This window comes from Uranotaenia lowii, chromosome 1 (genome assembly GCF_029784155.1).
Source record: "Uranotaenia lowii strain MFRU-FL chromosome 1, ASM2978415v1, whole genome shotgun sequence".
Taxonomy (NCBI): Eukaryota; Metazoa; Arthropoda; class Insecta; order Diptera; family Culicidae; genus Uranotaenia; species Uranotaenia lowii.
In genome coordinates, this window is record NC_073691.1 from 135,833,291 (window position 1) to 135,855,325 (window position 22,035).

Here is a 22,035-nt window from a genome sequence, read left to right on the forward strand (position 1 = left end):
TTCTGCCATTTGCATGAGTAAATTTCCCTCCTCCTACAGAGGAAAGGTTCAAATGTTGAACCGGATACATGAAATTTAGTTCGAGCTGTTGGCCAATAAACGGACAGGAGGCCACACACTCAGGATTTACAGGTGCCGAACGTGTCTGACAGCGTCACAATTTATTCCGAACATCTCCAAGGGTCCAATGACGGCACAATGCGAACAATCAATCTTACACTTATGGCTCATATCTGTCATCGAGGTTGTATTTCATTCACGATTCAATTCTACCCGCGCTTTTAATAGCTCTTTTTCCTGGTTATGCTAGCGTTGTTAACAAGGTAGCAAAATGAAAAGGGCTTTCCATTAAACTCACAATTTCGCCTTTGGCATTTGAGCTCAAAATCGAAATGTGTTGATACAATTTAGATAAGGTAGCAACGAAAATGATCATGTCGAATTTCAAAACCCGACATTTTGTTGATTAGCTCAAAAAACTGAAATGTAGTTCCAAAAAAAAGGGTAACGGACTTGTTTTGGACCAGGGTACCTATTTTGGACCACCTTGTCTAGTCTTTTATAAAGCAACTAGCTGACCCGGTGTGCTTTGCTGCACCTTTTAAAAATCAATAAGTTGTGTTAACATTGTTTCATTATGAATAAATTTTCGATATCTTTACAATGAGAGCTTCCACATCACATGTTTTTCAATGGTTGTTTTGAAATCTGATATTAAGTACTCGATTGTGTTAGCTTTTCTCCCCAGCAATGTGAGAAGGGTCCACGAACTGACATAACAACATTTCTCGTAATCAAATAACATCACATTTGACATTTGCTTGATATATTTTCATGCTCTACATACTTTCCTGTTTCCCGTTACTCCTCTAAAAATAAGCAGGGTCATGAATCTCAAAAAAAAAACCTCTCATGTAAAATATGGTTTCTACTGCTTGAAAAGTTTTTAAAACTATGCGATAAAAGCTCCCCCATTGCTGGCTCTGTCCTGTATGGATTTTTTCTTTAAAAAAATAGAAACATGTTTTGTACTCGAATACTTTTTCTTTCAAATTTGGTTCCATTTGTTGGATAAGTCCTCAAGTAATACAAAAAATTTTGCGGTACTATTTTCCCATCTCTTAACCCCCACTGGAAGGTGTTTTTTTAATAACCATAAAGGGTGATACGGTCAAAATTTGGTCGAGGGAAAACGCGTGTAAATCGGTGAAATCGTTTATTTAAAAAATCAAATTCAATTTCTTTTTCAAGTTTAATTAGTATAAAATTCAGAAAAAAATATTCAGTTAGGCTTTCGCTTTTCCAAATCCGAATTGCCGGGCCTTACGCAGAAAGCCAGTTTGCCTTGAACTGCTGCTCGTCCTTAGTAGTTTTTTTGGTCTTCTTTAGGTTCCGCTTGACAATAGCCCAGTATTTCTCAATTGTTGGTTGACTTGGTTGACAATCCCGGACAGCCTTCCGAAAAGTACAGCTTTGCTATGACAGCTTTTTTCTTGCCAAACAAACTGTCTCGGTTTTACTTACCACTCGGTTCGCTGCTGTACCGTCGGTAACGAATCGTAATGCTTCGGCTACATCGCACACGTGTGAGAACCCAGGCTGTATCTAAACAATCTGCTCAAAGCATGCGTTGCCGAAAGTGTTGTGCTTTAAGCTGTAGCGAACCCAACCGACAGTTCGGTTTTCATCCCTTCATGCCTCCTGTTTCGAAAATAATATCATCCTAACTGTCGGCTGCAGGGCTTGACAGTTTGGGCAGGACTGTCACAGGTGACTGTCGTGCCCATACCGTAGCCATGCCTGATCGTATGCGCTGCTGCTCGGTTTCGAATAGATCGAACGAGCCCTCTATTCACACCGAGCAGCAGCATACGATCGGCGCGTAACGCGATATGTGGTGCCGGTGCAGGTTAGGCGAAAAGGGGAGGGGAGGGGAGGATGATTGGGGTGATCACCACCCGCAGTAGCTTCAAGCAAAAGGAAAATACGTTCGTTCGAAATCAACTCAGCCCGAGCGAATCTCGGCTACAGTCGGACGGAGTAAGTAGTACTGTCATGCGAAATTCAACGCATTGAAAACTATCACGAAGATTTTCCCAAAACTGTCACGAAGCTTAAAAAAATTTCATACCCACGAATAAAATCTCGCATGAGGTAAAACAAGCCATCGCTGTACATCGCACGACCGCTCCTTTTAAAACTGTCGGGGAAGAAATATTCGGGAAGCTTTCATCGAGATGCATGTGCGACATTCGCAAGAATACTGTCGTTTGCCAGTACTTTTCGAAAGCCTGGTCCCGGAAGCTATGAAAATGCGGCTTTTCAAGCCACAGGTACAGATGGTTTCCCAAACCAGATATTTCTTCGCGAACTTTGACAGTTTCATGTGCTTGAAAATATTTGCTACCTTTCCCCTTCCTTTTGCCGTATAAAACTCCTGTCCTGGAAGCTGCTTGTAGTCGGCTTTGACGTAGGTTTCGTCGTCCATTACCAAGCAGTCAAACTTCGTCAGCATCATCGTGTACAGCCTCCGGTATCGCGCTTTGGCCGTCGTATTTTATTTTTCATCGCGATTTGGAGTCAGTTTCTTGTCGATAGTCCGGCTCGTTTTTTGGCTTGATGATATTGTATAATAACCTCCCTCCTCATTTCCCTCTTCCCGTTGGAGAGAGTGAGGGCTCTCAACACATAAAAATTACATTTCGCGTACTTGAATATACTTCTTGTTAATTTTTGTTTATTTTTGTTCGATTAATTCTCAAGTAATGCATAAAACTGTAAGGGAGACCCTTTTCCACATCTTATCCCCCCAGTAGTGAAAGGACAGATGGGCCTCAAACATAGTAGACACTTGACTAGTAACCTTATACATTGCGATGTATTTTGATGTAATTCATCCTTTCACTAAAAACATTTTTTACATCCATCATTTTTTGGGAAGCTTAATAATCAATATTAAAATCTAAAATATCATTTGTTCGAATTTGCAGTACTAAACAGTTTAACAATAAACTTTCTCAAAATTGGATGGTTGAATCGACTTTTTACATTGGTCATCAATAATAACTTCAAAGTTAGAAATTGGTCAATGAAATTGAATTGTATGAAACTCAAAACCTCAGATTTAATAATCTAATCAATGTTCTATCCCCCTTTTAAATTCCTCAAAGGCTATTGAAGTTCTGAAATAGCAGCCTTGGCCTTATAACTCGGAATCTAATTAATTTTTCTTTCTCTATGAGAATTTCCAAAAATATGAAAATGGTTCCCATTTAAAAGCTGGAATTGATGGAAATAGGTTCATCAGTTTTTCAGCACTCAGTCCAAATAGTTATTCGACAGAAGGAGTCAATTCATTGTTCACTTTTCAGTAGACCCTCAAAGCCCCCCAGCAGCGGTAAAGAGCACTTTGAAAGCCACTACAATTTTAGTCAATATGTTCCTAACAGGTTTGTAGTATTTTTCAATCTAACATGTAGGCTCATTATTGCATCAAAATATCTCGTACCGGTACCACGTGCTTTTTTACAGTAGAACGAAAAAATGTAAAAAAAATATTGGCATATTGATACATTAAATGCTGTTAAGAAATTAGGAAATTACAATACCTACCTACCAACATTATACTCACCGCAATAATAATTAGTACATGCATTTGGGTTTCTGTTGATTAGCTATTCTCACATTATAAAAATAGTAAGTTTCAAGCATGGATTATCATTAAAGTTCTCCCTTTAAATTAATTCTATTTTTGAACGAAAGATTCAAATTCACAGGTTTTAATAATCTTAAAAAATATCTTGAGCCTAAAAATTCAACAACATTCTCAAAGTTCAATGATCACATAAATTTTTAACGCTGATTGGCGTATAAAATCACACAACTTTCTATCGGAAACTGCACTTGAAAATGTCGGATTGGGCAGATGTGTAATATCACAACCTACAGAACATACTTTCACAAAGTTTTAAATATCAACTCACGAAAAATCTAGAGAGGACGTGTACATGATTGAGTTTCTGTGCACAAAATTTTTAAATCCGGTAGAATTCGACTCTGCTCAAAGTTTTTTTGTAATTACTTACTTTCATGACTTCTCGAATCCATTAGGGTAGACACTCTAGATTTCGACAGGAGCTGGTTTTCGAGAGATTTTTATTTAAAAGCTTATCTTTCTATTTGGTGATTCAAGCTAGCTATGTTAATATTTTTCTATTTTTGCTCTCCCAGTTTACCATACGTTGAATATAAATATTCTTAAAAATAAGTTGTCTAACAGTAGTTAATCATAAATTTAAAAGTAACATCTTATTCACCTGAGAAATTCAATGCCATAGAGCAAATAAATATGCTTTTGAATCATGAAAAAACTTACATTTTATTCGATTAAAAGCAACATAAAAAGAATCAATGGATGGATAAGGTTCTGATTTGAGTCTTTTCGGCAATTTATTTCATTTTTTTGCCAAAATTTTATCAAAATTCAAGTGTTTTTTTAGCTGTCGAAAACTAGCGCTGAAAATTCATCTAATAATCTATTTTTAGACACCCATCTTCCTGTGTATAATTATACCGTTTCCATGGTGTGAAGGAGACAAGCAATACCAATTTGCAAGAAATCATCCCTGTGCAAACAAAGGATCTTCTTGTCGCAAACTAAAACTTTGTGTCGAAAACTAGTAAATTTTTGTTTTGAGGCTTTTGATCAACAAAAAAGGTAAAGAATAAAGAAAAATGTCTGAATCATAGATCCAATCATATTTGAGATAAAAGACTTAAGTCGATTATTTTTTTAAAATAGTTTTTCTGACAAATAAATTAAAAACTATCGAAAACTAGGTATTTTACCCAACTACTGTAATTTATGATGCTTGATCAACAACATTATAAAAGGAGAAATGTTGTAGAATGAAATAACAAGAAAAATGAGCTTTCTTAATAAATAAGATCATCCTAATACAAAATAGATCGGAACGGGCTCACCGAGGCAGCATAACAGGTAGCATAACAGGACTCTTTTGTTGGTCGATCTGGTAGCGCTTAATTTACCGGAAGCGAGATTCAGTAACGCCATAACCAAATTTAAATAAAAACAGATACACTTCTTGAGAACTTGTTTTCAAATCATTCCTTCTTCTTCACATGGTCCAATTTCGTATTTTTCAATTTTTCAAATAACGCTTCCATTGTCAAATAAATCTATCGAGATAATTTTCACGGAGCTGTCATAAACACAACCGATCACTTAATTTCTCATGGCCAACCTCATTGTGTCATTATGTATCAAAGGATAATTTCCTAAATCTAAAATAAAATCCACTGTTAGGGGAGATGGGGGCATAATGGCCACCTTAAGGAAAACGCTTATTTAACCATAGAGAACATCTGTAATATGTGAGTTACATCATTGTTTCGTGTTCAGACACTCAAATAGTCTATTGCCTAATTGGATGAAACTTTAAAAAGTAGATAAAAACGTTTAAAAATGCATTTTAAAAATTTTTGCCGAAAGCTGAAAACCAGTCACTGTAGAGGCATAATGAGAAACCCCCCGAGGCAGTATGAGCACCATTAATGAAGGCATAATGAGCATTTTTGGCCGGGGATTCTAGCAGCAAATTAGACTCGATGAAGTCAACTGAGTAACAGAGCTACAGCTTGACTTGTATCGTCTGACGATTTGGCCTAATGGTAAGATGTCGGAGAGGTAATCAGTAGGCTCGAGTTCGATTTCTGGTCGAGGTGATTTTTTTTTCATTTATCCTTCATGATCATGATTGCACTAAACGGTGAGGCGTAGATTCATCAAACAAAGCAATAACAAAATAATGTAGGTCTGTTTGTAGAATTCAAAGAATTAACACATGCTCATACATTATGTTTCTGGTGTTTTGTTTGACGGATAATGCTTTGATGCTATTAGCCGTATAATGTAACAATAAAAAAAATCAATCATGAATGGTATGTGCAAAAAAAAACCCCTCGAACAGGAATCGAACTCGAGTCTACTGGTTACCTCTCCGACATCTAACCAATAGGCCAAATCGACAGAGGAAACAAGCCAAACTGTAGCTCTATTATTTAGTTGACTTCATCGAGTTGAATTCGCTGCTAGATTCTCCGGCAGAAAATGCTCATTATGCCTTCATTGATAGTGCTCTGTTCACCTCTAGTGAACAAATTAAAGTAAAAAAGCGTTTTAAAATTGATTAAAGGGAAAAATCAAAAATTTTATGATGTTGAAAATTGAGAAACAATGTGTAGGTCATATTGCAGTGCGTACATTTCAGATCAAGATGATTTAAAGGTCATAAAAGCTTATTTGGTGGTGCTCAAAAATTATAATATTTTCGTCACTTGAGAACCTAGCTGGTTATTACTTAATATTTCTGTAAAGATGAAAAGGATATTTCATTTTTGGTGAAAAATTAATAATATGGGTAGTACGAAACAAGTCCTTATGAAAATTTGTTTAAGAAAATACGTACTTATGTAGAAAAAAGGAGTGCTCATTATGCCCTGGGTGCTCGTTATGCCCTCATCTTCCCTAGGTGTGATAAAATGATAACTTTCAAACAACAAAGCTTTTTATGAAAGTTTATGTCTCAAATAAGGCCGGAACAAATTTCAAATCCTTCTTTTGTCACTCGGAGTTGGGACATCGCGAGGGGGGGGGGGGACAATAAAAAATAATACGAAAAACAAATAAATTGGAATAAATTGCACGGCAGCTTGTATGCAACAAAATTTCATATTATATTGTTGCACAAAACCTATAAATCAAGTAATTTTTATCGAATAATTCAATGGAATCGAGAAAACAAAAGGTGAAACAACTCCCATCTTCTTAAATTTAATTTTTAGATTTTTATTCTTGTAAACTTTCAGATATTGGAATTTTTTATTGGAATTTACATAAATTACTTCAAACTTTATTTATTTCCCCCCTCGGGTTTTTGGAAATTTCGAAGGGGGGGGGGGGGGGGTGTGACAAAAGAAGAAATTGATATTTGTTCCAGCCTTATTTCATAAAATAAAACTTTGTCAATTCTGTTTCGAAGTTAATGCTGAAATTCAAAAATTTATTCTATTCAACCTTTTTTTTAAATATAAGCATTTACAGATATGTTGAGAGCATGCAAAAACACTCTATTACGCTTTTTTATTATTATTAAACCTTCATAAAAGCCTAAATTTAATACTTTTCAAGTGCATAAGAATAAGAAAAAAACACCAAAATATGTGTTAAGAGCTTCTTTACGTATAATTTTGAAATGTCTAAATATTTGATTATTGGTATTTAAACCTTTTATGAGTGCATATGTATAGGAAGACTTTCTGCTTTCTGTCAATATCTTGATCAGGTGTTGGCTGACTTACCCTTTTCAGGTGCCCAAACAACAAATCGCATGTGGAAAAGCAAGATGGGGGGAGATCATATAATTTTCTTAGTTCTTTTACTACAATTTTTTTTTTGTTTTCAAACAAAAACAGACCTTCATCAGCCTTTTTTTATCTTGAATGTTCTTTATTGGGTCTGTTTTAAGAATTAATTTAGTTTTATGGACAATGGAAATCGTATGATGTGACATGATAAGTGGTTTGAATGATGTCAAAACGAGTAGTCGTTATGGAATGTGGTTTATGATATTTTATTATGATAGCATATTTGAAGCAAACTGCAAAGTGAATATTGATTTATTTTCCCAGCAAAAATATTCTAATTCAATCATTAGCACCTTTTGAAACCCCGTTTAACCTAACATGTTGGAATCTTATTCTTTCTATGTATAACCAAGTATCAAACTCTTACATTCGAATGTGTAAAAGTCAAGTTGAGTATGATTTGCTTCGTTCAGCCGGGACGACAGTAAAAGTGGAAGCGTGCTGCAATGGAGCATACGTGACCGCAATTTTCATGCTCCTGATAACTTTTCCTGCGCTGCCTGGCCGAATGTGTCGCTTGGATTGAATTCGGTCGTAACATACAGGTGGAGACATCGATCAGTACACTCTTGAATTGATACCTATTCGTTCAGGTTCACGCAACAGTTTTGGTTTGGTTGGCCTCCCTCCCAGTCGGGAAGTTTTCCGTTCGGGGCCTTCTAGGAGACCCGAAATTGCGCACGAACACTTCCGATTCGGGCAGGCTGATTGGCTAATCCGTTGGAGCACCAGCTGATACGAATTAGTTAGCCCAGGCAATAGGAGGTCGTATATAAGCTGAAGTGATTAAATTTTCCATCATCAAAGTGTCAATTGTTGCTATCGTGTGAAGACACGTCGCGTGAGCTGAGATAGTTTATCGAAAAAAGTTCCCTGCATTCAAAGTCCTGAAAGATGGCATTCAAATACGTAATCCTGGCGGTGGCCTTAATTGGTCTTAGTTCCGCGAGTCCTGCAAGCAAACCTGCCTTCTGGAAAGGCACTCCCATGGACGGAATGGTCGAGGAAATGCGCTCAATGTGCAGTTCGGACAACGATTCGGGAGCCTGTCTGAAGTACAAAATTATGAACTTCCTCGATACCATTTTCAAGAAGGATAACTTCCAGGTGAGATGATTTAGAATAACTGAAATGTGTAACCATAATTTCTAATAAAACTATGTTTTCCCCAGCTCACCGATGATGTCGAGGTTCATGGCAACGGATACACTGGAAATGGAGCCCGCAGCTCGGCTGGAGTCCTGGACAATGTCGAGCAGTACCTGAAGAGCCACGATGTCACCTTCAAGCTTCCGGTTGCTGATGCCAAGATCACTGTCTCGCCACGCAACATCGACAACGAAGAGCTCAGTTTGACGGTTAGCTTCCCCAAATCGAGTGGACGCAGCGTCGGTGAAGCTCGCAAGTCCAAGTTGAAGAAAATTGTGATCCCCATCATGGTCTTCGTTCTGCTTAAAGCCATGACCCTGATCCCAATGGCTCTCGGTATCCTCGGTCTGAAGGCCTGGAACTCCCTTCAGTTGTCCTTCTTCTCGTTCATCGTTTCCGTTGGTCTGGCCATCTTCCAACTCTGCAAGAAGGTAAAATGAGCTAAAACTATTTGCATCTTATAAGCCTAATTTTTCCCATTATTTCTCCAAGATTGCCGCTGACAATCACCACCCACACATTGCTGCCCACGGTCCTTGGGATACCCGATCGTTCGGAAGTGCTCAACCTGAATTTGCCGGACAAGATTTGGTCTACAATGCCTATGCTTAACTCTCAAAACCGATTTCGGTTATTGAGTAAGTTCAAACGCGGATCGAGTGCGACTGTATGTGCGTAATTTATTAATTTATTTATCTCCAATAGCGAAAATGTGCTACCGCGACTACTCTTTGTGCAATAAAAATCGAACGAAAGCGACTTAATTTGTGAAAAAATGTCAAATTTGTGAATTATTTGGAAAGAAACCATGCTTAACTTACATATAGGCTTGAAAAGGGCAGGTAGGGGGTAGTGTTTCTATATGACATATCTAATGAAAGCATTTTGAAAGTAATATTCTTTTAACGTAAGGCTTGAAAGAGTTTTATGAATTTTCAAACTTGAAAAAAAAAATCTAACAAGATCTTTATACATTTTGATGTAATATTTTGACCTTCATACATTATACGTCTAGAAGCTCAAAACAAAACCTAGGTGGTTTTAATGTTTCTACTTCAGTTGACTATCAAGAAAACAACAAATATAAGCTTCAATGAAAGATTAAAAATTATTTGAAAGTCATGCTTGTAAAAAGCCCGTATTCCTCTTAACAGGAAAATAAAGTAAACTTATGATTTGTCTCATTTAAACGTTGATTTAAAGCTCTTATCATAAACATGAGATATGAGACGAGCGTACATCCTTTCCTAGATGTAGGATCATGGGGTGAAACCAAGAGGCCCATCAGGTGTGAAGAGAGAGGAATGAGACATGAGAGATGAGACATGAGACATGAGACATGAGACGTAAAACATGAGACGTTAGACATGAGACGTAAGACATGAGACATGAGACATGAGACATGAGACATGTGACATGAGACATGAGACATGAGACATGGAACATGAGACATGAGACATGAGACATGAGACATGAGACATGAGACATGAGACATGAGACATGAGACATGAGACATGAGACATGAGACATGAGACATGAGACATGAGACATGAGACATGAGACATGAGACATGAGACATGAGACATGAGACATGAGACATGAGACATGAGACATGAGACATGAGACATGAGACATGAGACATGAGACATGAGACATGAGACATGAGACATGAGACATGAGACATGAGACATGAGACATGAGACATGAGACATGAGACATGAGACATGAGACATGAGACATGAGACATGAGACATGAGACATGAGACATGAGACATGAGACATGAGACATGAGACATGAGACATGAGACATGAGACATGAGACATGAGACATGAGACATGAGACATGAGACATGAGACATGAGACATGAGACATGAGACATGAGACATGAGACATGAGACATGAGACATGAGACATGAGACATTAGACATGAGACATGAGACATGAGATATGAGACATGAGACATGAGACATGAGACATGAGACATGAGACATGAGACATGAGACATGAGACATGAGACATGAGACATGAGAAATGAGACATGAAACATGAGACATGAGACATGAGACATGAGACATGAGACATGAGACATGAGACATGAGACATGAGACATGAGACATGAGACATGAGACATGAGACATGAGACATGAGACATGAGACATGAGACATGAGACATGAGACATGAGACATGAGACATGAGACATGAGACATGAGACATGAGACATGAGACATGAGACATGAGACATGAGACATGAGACATGAGACATGAGACATGAGACATGAGACATGAGACATGAGACATGAGACATGAGACATGAGACATGAGACATGAGACATGAGACATGAGACATGAGACATGAGACATGAGACATGAGACATGAGACATGAGACATGAGACATGAAACATGAGACATGAGACATGAGACATGAGGCATGAGACATGAGACATGAGACATGAGACATGAGACATGAGACATGAGACATGAGACATGAAACATGAGACATGAGACATGAGACATGAGACATGAGACATGAGACATGAGACATGAGACATTAGACATGAGACATGAGACATGAGATATGAGACATGAGACATGAGACATGAGACATGAGACATGAGACATGAGACATGAGACATGAGACATGAGACATGAGACATGAGACATGAGACATGAGAAATGAGACATGAGACATGAGACATGAGATATGAGACATGAGACATGAGACATGAGACATGAGACATGAGACATGAGACATGAGACATGAGACATGAGACATGAGACATGAGACATGAGACATGAGACATGAGACATGAGACATGAGACATGAGACATGAGACATGAGACATGAGACATGAGACATGAGACATGAGACATGAGACATGAGACATGAGACATGAGACATGAGACATGAGACATGAGACATGAGACATGAGACATGAGACATGAGACATGAGACATGAGACATGAGACATGAGACATGAGACATGAGACATGAGACATGAGAGCGGTTCATGACAGTTTACGTGATAATTTATCACGTAAACTGTCATCGACCGAAAGTGTCTTCTTCACTAATCTCACTTTATGGGATAAGTGGGGTCTATAGTCCAGCCATAGGAGCTTTAATAAACGCTGACCTCGGTAGAATTCATCAATGGTCTGAACACAATTTATTACCAATTAATGAAGAAAAAACCCATGCAATGTTTATCAGCAGGCAACGTGAAAACAGAGAGCATCCAAGTCTCTCCATCAATTCGGTACCAATTAGTTTTGTACGATCTATTAAAAGTTTAGGAGTAATTATCCAGGACAACCTTGAATGGGATGCACAAATTAATTCGCAATGTGGAAAAATATATGCCTGTCTGCGCACTTTGCGAGTCTCAGCTAGTCCGTTAACTAGTAGTATCAAACTTCGGCTATTCAAAACTTTAATTTTTCCCCATTTTATTTACGCTTGTGAATTACTTCTAAATGCGTCTGCAGCATCTCTCTATCGTCTTAAAATTGCTCTCAACAGCTGTGTTCGATGGATCTACAACTTAGGGAGATACTCGAGTGTGACACATCTTCAGAAAAATTTATTAGGATGTAAATTCATATATTTCTTAAAAGTTCGATCATGCATAGCCTTGTTTAAGATAATACGTTTTGCTGAACCACGGTACTTATTCGATAAAATAACTCCTTTCCGCAGTAGACGCTTGTTTAATTTTGTAATCCCTACCCATAATACGTCACATTATGGAAATAGCTTTTTTGTGCGAGGAATTGATATTTGGAATGCTTTACCTAACGATTTGAAATTAACTAATTCTTATAAAACTTTTCGCGAAAATTGTCTGTTATGGTTCAATAGAGAAAATTAATAGTTTGTAGTTTCTAGTTTTAAAAGTAAAAAAGTAAATTGGTTCTTGATTATTTTGTAAGCTCATTCAAACCCGATTGCAAAAATTTATAAGAAATTTTCTTACTTTGCAAGTATTAATGAATAAATAAATAAATAAATAAATAAATAAATAAATAAAGTTTTTCCTTTTGATTTCTCAGGAAATTTTTAACTAACTTGTGTTTTCTTGGTAGAATATGTTACTATATTGCTCAGACTTCCCTTCATAAAAAAGGCTGATATTATTAAACAGCCATAAACCAAAAAAAGTAAATTCCAGGAAGAATAAGAACTTTTACTAACTTTCTATTATCAAAGTGCTAAGTATGTACTTCCAAAAACACTCTTTCGTTAATTTCAAACCACTGTTCATTTTGCTTACTTGTATTAAGAATGTGGGGATTGTATCAATATAGAATTTAGAGTCCTGAGTCAGCTAGTATACAAGAAAATTGCAATTGAAAATTGTGCAAATCAACTCAATATGTAGTAAGAAAAGGAAAACAAACAAATAATTGTTGTAAGCATCCATTATTATCGGAATAGTATATTTTTACAGTAATGTAAAAATAACAATTAAATTTAACAGCTTGTATTGAATGTAAGCAAAAATTTTGCACAGTTTTGTTTAAATAGCCATCGTCCCACTTAATCCGCGTCCCCACTCATCCCGCTATACACTATGCCTTATCAATTTTCAAAAATTGAGGGTTTCATTTCATTTCATCACATTCATTACATTTTTTTTTTAAATTTCAATATCTTGCATACTGAGTACTACGATATCAAAATTTCATTGTAGATGGATTTAATTATATTTTATTTATTTGATTATTTATATCATATCAGATTTGGTTTAACTTGTTTGAATGTGTTTTTTTTTGTATTGCGTAGTTGAAAGATTCAAAATTAAATAAATTACTCTATAAACATAATGCAAAGCTACGCAACAAGTTGAAAGTTTTCGGCCTAGGTAGCAGCTAAACTGTATGTCTTTAGCTGGTTTATTTTTGCTTTCTGGCGGGTGGGTCAGCGATAATTGGTCCGATGCTTACCGGGCTTAAGACATTAATCGGACTAGTGTTTGCGTATAAATGGATGCGCCGTCGTCGATATCTCAAAGCATAATCGGGTATGAAAGTGAAATTGAAAGTTTGGAGACGCAGCGCTTCACTTGTTGGCCAATCGGACAGTTATTAGCGCATTTATGAAACGGAACTAGTATGAGCGAAATTTTGATTCGATGTGCAAGATGGAATGCGAAGTAAGGATGAAGGGTATCCCGAAAACCTCATTATGAAACAATTAAATATTTAATGATCCGCACATGACAAGTTTTCAAGTTGAGCCCAATAAATAGTTTTATGGTAGAGTGAGTTCGTATCAAATATTCACATGTTGTAAAGGGTGATACGGTCAAAATTTGGTCGTTTTTGTGGTCGTTTTCCGCGTGTAAATCGGTGAAATCGTTTATTAAAAAAATTAAATTAAATTTCTTTTTCAAGTTTAATTAGTATAAAATTCAGGAAAAATATTCAGTTAACTAGTCCGCTTTTCCAAATCCGAATTGCCGGGCCTTACGGTTAACCCCTGCCATCAGATTTTGTACAGCCATCTTGTCCACCTTCTTCGCCGCAGAAAGCCAGTTAGCCTTGAACTGCTGCTCGTCCCTAGCAGTTTTTTGGGTCTTCTTTAGGTTCCGCTTGACAATAGCCCAGTATTTCTCAATTGGGCGGAGCTCTGGCGTGTTGAGTTCTTGTCCTTGGGAACCACGTTGTTGGCGGTGTACCACTCCATGGCCTTTTTACCGTAATGGCAAGATGCCAAATCCGGCCAAAACAGTACGGAACAACCGTGTTTCTTCAGGAAAGGCAGGAGACGTTTATTCAAACACTCTTTCCCGTAAATTTCTTGGTCGACAGTCCCGGAAGCTATGAAAATGCTGCTTTTCAAGCCACAGGTGTAGTTGGCTTGCCAAACCAGATATTTCTTCGCGAACTTTGACAGTTTCATGTGCTTGAAAATATCTGCTACCTTTCCCCTTCCTTTTGCCGTATGAAACTCCTGTCCTGGAAGCTGCTTGTAGTCGGCTTTGACGTAGGTTTCGTCGTCCATTACCACGCAGTCAAACTTCGTCAGCATCGTCGTGTAGGGGAACATGCCCTATTATGCGCCACCTAAGCGAATCGCTGATTTTCTATGTATTTCACGTACGAATTGTGTTAAAAATGGGTGCAATCGTTGGAGAACATTGTTTCCTCCAAATGCCTATGTTTTTTGTAACTCAAACTGCTATAGTTGCTTCAAAAACTCGATTTTTTGAAACCTTATTCAAAGCCACAGAACAAAACTGTGTTGCAAATACGCGCCGCTGTGTATTCAATACGCGCCTAGCAGCCGAATACACCCGAAAGCAGCCGAAGACCGAAAACACACCAATACTTACAGACACTTTGACTGAGAAGAAAATCAAAATGGACTAATCAAAATTTAAAAAAAATTATAAGAAGATTTTTTTTTTGGCTAAATTAACGCTCAAAATATGGTTTTAAACTTTTTGTTAATTTTCAATGAAAATGGGCCTTTTTGAAAAATTAATGCTATTTTCAGCCTACTATGATTGGCGCGTTATAACGAGCGCATGGGCCGTGATAGAACATACGCATAAAAAGCATACCTTAGCGAGTTTAGTGTGATTTTTTAGCATTAAATCATAGTTTAGATTCTCCTCTATCGATGTGTCAGAAAATATTGTCTTATTCGTTTTTCTCTGCTTGGTGACACCTTATCGAAAGTGTTTTAAAATTTAGATCGAAATGAAGCAAAACCTAAATTGTGAAATTATCACGACACAGGGGCATTTTAAGGAAAAATTCATACTTGCCATGACTAATCACAGCATTTAAAACAAATTGGTAATATTTTGCAGGTTTAAAATGTTTCTGATTCTTCAAAACAAGGGTGGCGCGTATTAGCCACATGGGGCGTTATATGAACTTTTTCCCTACAGCCTCCGGGATCGCGCTTTGGCCGTCGTATTTTGTTTTTCATCGCGATTTGGAGTCTATACCTTCTTGTAAGTCGATAGTCCAGCTCGTTTTTTGGCTCGATGCACGGTTGTAGACGATACACCCAGCTTATTTGCGGCATCTCGGAGAGAGAGGTTAGGGTTTCGCTTGAAACTTCCGGCAATTCTCTTTGTCGTCTCTGCGGCTTCTGGTTTTCGATTTCCCCCCGATCCAGACTTCCTGGCTGTCGACAAACGTTCTCCAAACACTGTAATTCCAATGGTTGACTTGACAACTTTTAGCGATTTTGCTAGCTTTGCGTGCGAGTCGCTCGGATTTTCGCGATGCGCGAGCAAAATTTTGATACGCTGCTCTTCTTCCTTGGACGGCATTTTGACAACTGAGGAGTGAATTCCAAAATGAAAATAGAAGCAACATTCTAGACACACACACCTTCAAAATGAGGGGTGTTCAGGTTTTTTTAAATGTAAAATTGAAAGAAATACGTCAAGTTGATATCGGCCAAATTTTGACCGTATCACCCTTTAGGTACTTGCAAAAGTATTATCATTAAAATTTATTTGTGATAACCTTGCACTGATATGATAAAGCTCAGGAAAAATAGATAGTTTAAAAGTTTCTTAAAATTTTACACTATTTCATTGAATTATTTTCAATTATAAAATGATATTTATAAAGAGGGATTTCTTAATTAGCTCGTAAGTCACTTTTTTTTACTTACTGATATGTATAAAACATGAAAATCACCTTTAATCATCATTTTCTCACATGGAAAATTATAGATTTGCAGATTGAAGTTGAATCGAAGAATATTGAAATACTTTCAAATGGAAAATGGGTGTAAAAAGTTGAAATGTTTTCTTTTTTTTAATTTTTCAAAATATTTATATTCAGCTCAATAAAATAAAATTTGTGAAAAAGGGGCAGAATAAAGCACCTTGCTTCCCTATCAAGCTTTCAAAATAAACGTTTTTTTCACAACCGGGTCCGGCAATTGAAGTACTACATTGAAATATACATATAAATTGATCTAAACAACAACTTTTTTTTCAAGTTCATTCAATTTCTCTTAAAAACAAATTACTTTTTCAAAATTCACTGGTAAAGTTAGACTTGTTCGCCCTTGAGTTTAACCACTCTCCGCAGACGGTCGAGGAACGCATCGTATGAGGCCCGCATGTGGCCCGCTTGTGGTATTTTGTGGCTGCCACGAGATGTGAGCAGACTTCGGCCTCCAACATATTCCAAACAGGAAAGTCCATAGGATTCAGGTCTGGCGAACTCACCGGCCACTGGGAGCTCGAAATGAACCCTGGAAAATGTTGCGTAATCCAAAGTTCGATTTTCTTCGCTTTGTGAGCCGGCGCCGAGTCCTGTTGGAAAACCCAATCCCTGGAACAAAAATGTCGACGTGCCCACGGTTCGACGACATTCTGTAGAGCTAGTTCCCGGATACGTATTTTGGTTGATCTTCACTCCTTCAGGGACAAAAAAACAGCGGAGTCCAGCCATCACGGGTGATTTAGGCCCAAACCATCACCGGATGTTGATTTATGTCGCCGGGTAACCGTCAGCAAGTCGGCATGGCTTCGTAATCTGTCTGGCAACCAAACTCTGTCGTTCTGCTTATTCACGAACTGCTGTACGGTGAAGAGTTTCTCGTCGGTAAACACGATATTCTTCAACCTTCCTTCCGCGGCCCCCTTCAGCAGCGCTTTCGCTCTTTTTACCCGTTCTTGTTTCTGTTTCACCATAAGGTCTTGAATCTTTTGGATCTTGTAGGGCTTGGTCTGAAGTTTATCTTTCAGGATCCGACGGAGAATTCGATCCGATATGTTGAGATCCTCGCCAATTCAGTGGCACTACGACGAGGATTTCTCTTAAATAAGGTGCTTCTTGACAATCTTCGCCATGGCAGGTGTCACCACAGTAGGTCGGCGTCCCCCACCATACCGTTTTTTGGCACTTCCGGTCTCCAGGTACATATCTTTTAACTGTACGGTAAACAAAACTTCTGCACACACTTATATCGGACAGCTAACGAACTATGTCCTTCTGCCGTTTGCCAGCTTGTAACAAGGCAACCACAGCGCTACGTTTCTGTTCGAGATTCATTTTTCCGGATAACACCTGATTACGAAAGTAACACTTACATCCAATGACAGCTAAGACCTAATGTAAACAAAGCGACGAGTGCAACGAAATAATTACTGTTGAAGTAATGTAGCAGTTCAATTGCCGGACCCTGTAGATATTAAAGATCTTTTTATTGGTTGATTGTTTTGCGCATTTGAAATATGGTTCAGTTTGTTTTTACGAAAAAACTAGCCTTAAATACAGATATATTTAAACCGATATACACCAATTAACGCGAAAACGGGAGACACGCATCTATCTGGTGACGGAAATGGTAGTACTACACTGTGAATTTTTTCGGAGCTTTGTCAGAGGTGCCAGGTGTCCTGCTTTTTCAGGATTTGTTCTTTTTTTTTTTCTTGAGACAGTACTTATTTTTGAAAAAAAATCTTGAATTTTCCTGATTTTAGAAAATTGCAATGGATCCTTAAAATGTTCTGATTTTCAAAAAAAAGCTCAAGGAGGATCGATTTTGTAGATGAAGAGAACACCAAACATTGCCAGAAATATTTTATTCTATGAAAAACCATATTGATGGATAATATTTATCAAACAAAATATTTTAATGCAAGTTTTTAATGTCATCATTTTTTATCAGCTCCGGTTTTTTTTTTCAAAAAATCAATCAATCAATTAGGGCTATATTTGGTTTTTTTTCGAAACGAAATATTATGTAAAACTAGTTTTTCTGAGCCTAACTATGACTCATGATGATTATTGGTAAAATGGGTAGTTTTATTGCTTTGTTAGTTTTTAAGCTTATCTTACACTCAGAAAAATACTATTATGTATGCCATAAGATTCTCTTATGAAGTGGCGCCATAAGAAAAATTAATGAAATTCATAAGATTGTCTTATGGCGCGAATGAATTCTGAAGATGAACGCCTACTTCAATGAGAGGTTGTTGCTTTTCATAAGAGATTCTTATGGAAACAGTAAATCACTTTCTAATAAGAAAAATTCTAGATATTTCATGCTGAAAACATTCACTTTATTGTTAGCCAAGTTTGTTTAAAATTAAATCCTTCATGGTCACCATCAGCAGCGTATCAACAGAAGGCTTCATCAAAGTTTTTTTTGCCGCATCTTAATCTTCGACCTTTCGTTTTTTGCCGATCAGCATGCTGAAAAGTAAACAAATAATGTATTTTAGTTTACCAATACATTAAACGTTAACACCAAAAACATCAAATCGAACTTACCATTCCGGAGATAGCAATAACATTAAACATTGAAGGAAAACTATAATAACTATAATTTGAACTGGTGATTGCTTCGTACTGTTAGCTGACGAAAAAAACTGATTCTATGAATGAATGTGTTCATTATTTATTCATGTCGAAGTGAAAATTTAATGCGCATGCCTAGACCAATCCTTTGCTTTCCCGAGACCATGCTTTTTCTTTATTCCTTATGTTCCTGAACTTCGGTGGAATCAGTAGAAACTGGAGGTAGTCAGTACTCAAGAGGAAGAGCAAAGGACCGGTCCTCTTGCGAAACGCTAGCTTCTTAATAAAGTTATTATAAACGTTAAAAGTAACGCGTTCTAAAGTTAAAGATCCGAATTCTTGCCGTGAACCTTTTTATTCCTACATTCATAATGCCGTTTCTTCTATTTTTCATAAGAACATCGTATGGAAATTGAAAGACTTTCATAAGACTCTTATGAAACATTATTTTACACTCTAATGCATCTTATGAAAATTATAATAAGAATTTGCCTGAGTGTAGCTATAGCGAATGCAACGTGCATATCAAACAGCTGTCAACATTGCGGAATCTTAAATCAACATCTTCATAATAATTTAGTGAAAAATGTTGTAAAAATAGTAAACCCCGCCTAAAGGTAGGTTTGGGCACTATTGGATTAAGGCGTCTATATCACTTGGTTACGCTTTGTTTATGCAATTTAGTGATGTCCTGAACAGTTCAGGTTTTTGTTTCTTCGCGGTGTCCAAAAAGCGTTGATCAGGGATGTCGTCTGAATAAATTTTCACTTTTTTATTTAGTTTACGTACATAAAAAAAATTATCGAGTTATCTAATTTAATTTCCAATTTTCATTAGTCAGCATGAAAATCTTTAATTGTCCCGATTCATTCAGCATAATTCATTTGAAGTCAGATACTAACAAAAGAAATCGATGGAAATATGTACATATGTTGAAATAAATTTGGAGTAAGTCAAAATCGCTTTTATCTAATTTTATGATACAATAATAGTTGTTTAGATCATAATTGTTGTTGATTCATGCTCGTTGAAGATGTATTGGCTTTTTTAAATTGAAGGTGCCTAGTTCTATCTTTTATCTATTTTGATAATGTTTTAAATTTATCCAATCCAAAATTGGCACCAGCCTTTCAAGTTATTTGAAAGAATTATGTCTGAAGTGTCTACAATCTACATCATAATAAATACATAGAAATTAATAGAAAGTTTGTTGCTCTTAGCCTTACTTGACAGCGTGCTAACGTCCTTACAACAATAATGATTCAAATTTGCCTCTTTAATGTACAATTTTTGGGCTTTAGTTTTTTTCTTCGGGAAACATTTTTAAGCATTATGAACATTTAAAAAACATGCCATCGTCCATCTGTGGATACAAGCTGTGTATAATTTTCTTCTATTAGTGATAGAGTTGTGATAAATGGTCTAACAAACCTCATATTTAAAATTGATTGATTAGCCAATTTGTTTTTAAATTCCAGACTATAACAAGAAAAACCTAGCACTAGATAGAAAAACACCACATTTTGATCTGAATCGTCGAAAATCCCCTTCAATGGCTGAATTGGAATGCCAAATATTGTTAGTTACATCAAAATGCACAACAACTGTGGTAAATATTGGTTAGGTTTATTTGCTTAAAATTCTCGGAAAAATTAAATTTTTATCATGTGGTTTTAAAGCTCGCTCAAAAACGCTTCGAACTCTTCGAATAAAAAACCGCAAAATTTTGTTTTCAAAAACATCTATGGGGAGAACTCCACAAACTGTAGTACCAGGCAACTTCATGTGACCACCGAAAGGACTCCCACACTAAAAAATAGTTATGTGTATACCAACTTGCGGAAAATGTGGGCAAACTGGTTGAAATCTGACAGTTTACAGTAAATTCGAAAAATGTTGCTACAAATTCTTGAAATCCTACAATAGAAGTATATCATTCGAAAGAGCAGAAACTAATGAGCCTTTAGGTATATAAAAAGTGGCCAATTTGAGTAAAAAAATTAAGATAAATCACGATGCTGTAAACCCACCATCACGAGGGGGTGTTCAAAAAATGACATTACAATATACCTACTGAAGAACAGAGATTTTTGAAAAACCAAGTATTTTCAATTTAAAAAATAATAAAATTAACGATAAAAATTGGAATTTGTATTAAGAAAATCGGTTCATTGGTAAACGAAAAGCGATGCTTTGGAAAAAATTGGTGCTATTTTTTTAAAAAAGAATTTTAATTCTACCGAAAGTTCCGGTATAGCGGCCAAAACTTCCTTTGGATACCCAAACATTTTACCTTCCATGGATAGTTTTACTCATGACAACTTAAAATATTATAAAATCAAGTAATAAGCGTTTTGATAAGAGTTCTATTTCGGTACATTTTCATTCGGAATCAGCTACATGTAGTCAGTTAAAACATTATGAATTGATTTTTCAATATTAAGAAACTAAAAAAAATTATAAGTACAATGAATTAAAAATCAATATAATCAGTCAAACAGGTCAAACATCTCTGAAATAGATTTAAATGGATATTTTGCGACCAGCTTTGGAAGGTTGAATCAACTCAATGTAGTGGGCATTTTATAGTGGAAGAATTCGTTGAGTGATTCAACAATAAAAAATCCCTGAACAACCTTCCAAGAACGGATTGTTTGCTCCTTTTTTATTTAATCTATATTGAATTTTACATTATGACAAATATTTTTTAAGGTTTTTTGACCATGTTTACTTTATTTACTCCGCAGAAATTCACAGTGAAATTCCTCTATCAAAACGAGGGAAAGTGATTCTTGCAAATGCGGTCAAAATTTTTCTCCATGAGCCATAACTATGCCAAGGTATTGATTGAAAGTTCCGAATCCGACGAGGGAAGAAGTCAGCGAACGGACCGTAGAACCGTGCCCGGAATATTGATGAGTAGCAGCAGTAGTGGCTACTGAAACGATTCCACAGAGTCTCTCCAGCTCTTCGGTCTGTTTGGAAATCCTAGAGAGGCCTCTCCTCATCGGACGGGAACCATGAGCCCCATCCATCTAACCATCCATTCATCCGTCCATGGAACCGTGTGCGTAGGTGGGTGCTCTCTTTCCCCAGGCCGAGACAAAATACCTACCAAAAACGGCCACTGGCGCTTATTTGGTGTTTCGCCAT

The 22,035-nt window shown here is 36.8% G+C and overlaps 1 protein-coding gene across 1 annotated transcript; it reads left to right on the top strand.

Annotated features, from left to right (window-relative positions):
• The first annotated feature begins 8,044 nt into the window (after positions 1-8,044).
• LOC129738922 (uncharacterized) lies at positions 8,045-9,350 on the top strand. Its single transcript, XM_055730251.1, has 3 exons — positions 8,045-8,553; positions 8,619-9,026; positions 9,088-9,350. Exons 1-3 carry the CDS (start codon positions 8,341-8,343, stop codon positions 9,205-9,207), a joined length of 741 nt encoding a protein of 246 aa, XP_055586226.1. The 5' UTR covers positions 8,045-8,340; the 3' UTR covers positions 9,208-9,350.
• The last annotated feature ends 12,685 nt before the right edge of the window (positions 9,351-22,035 follow it).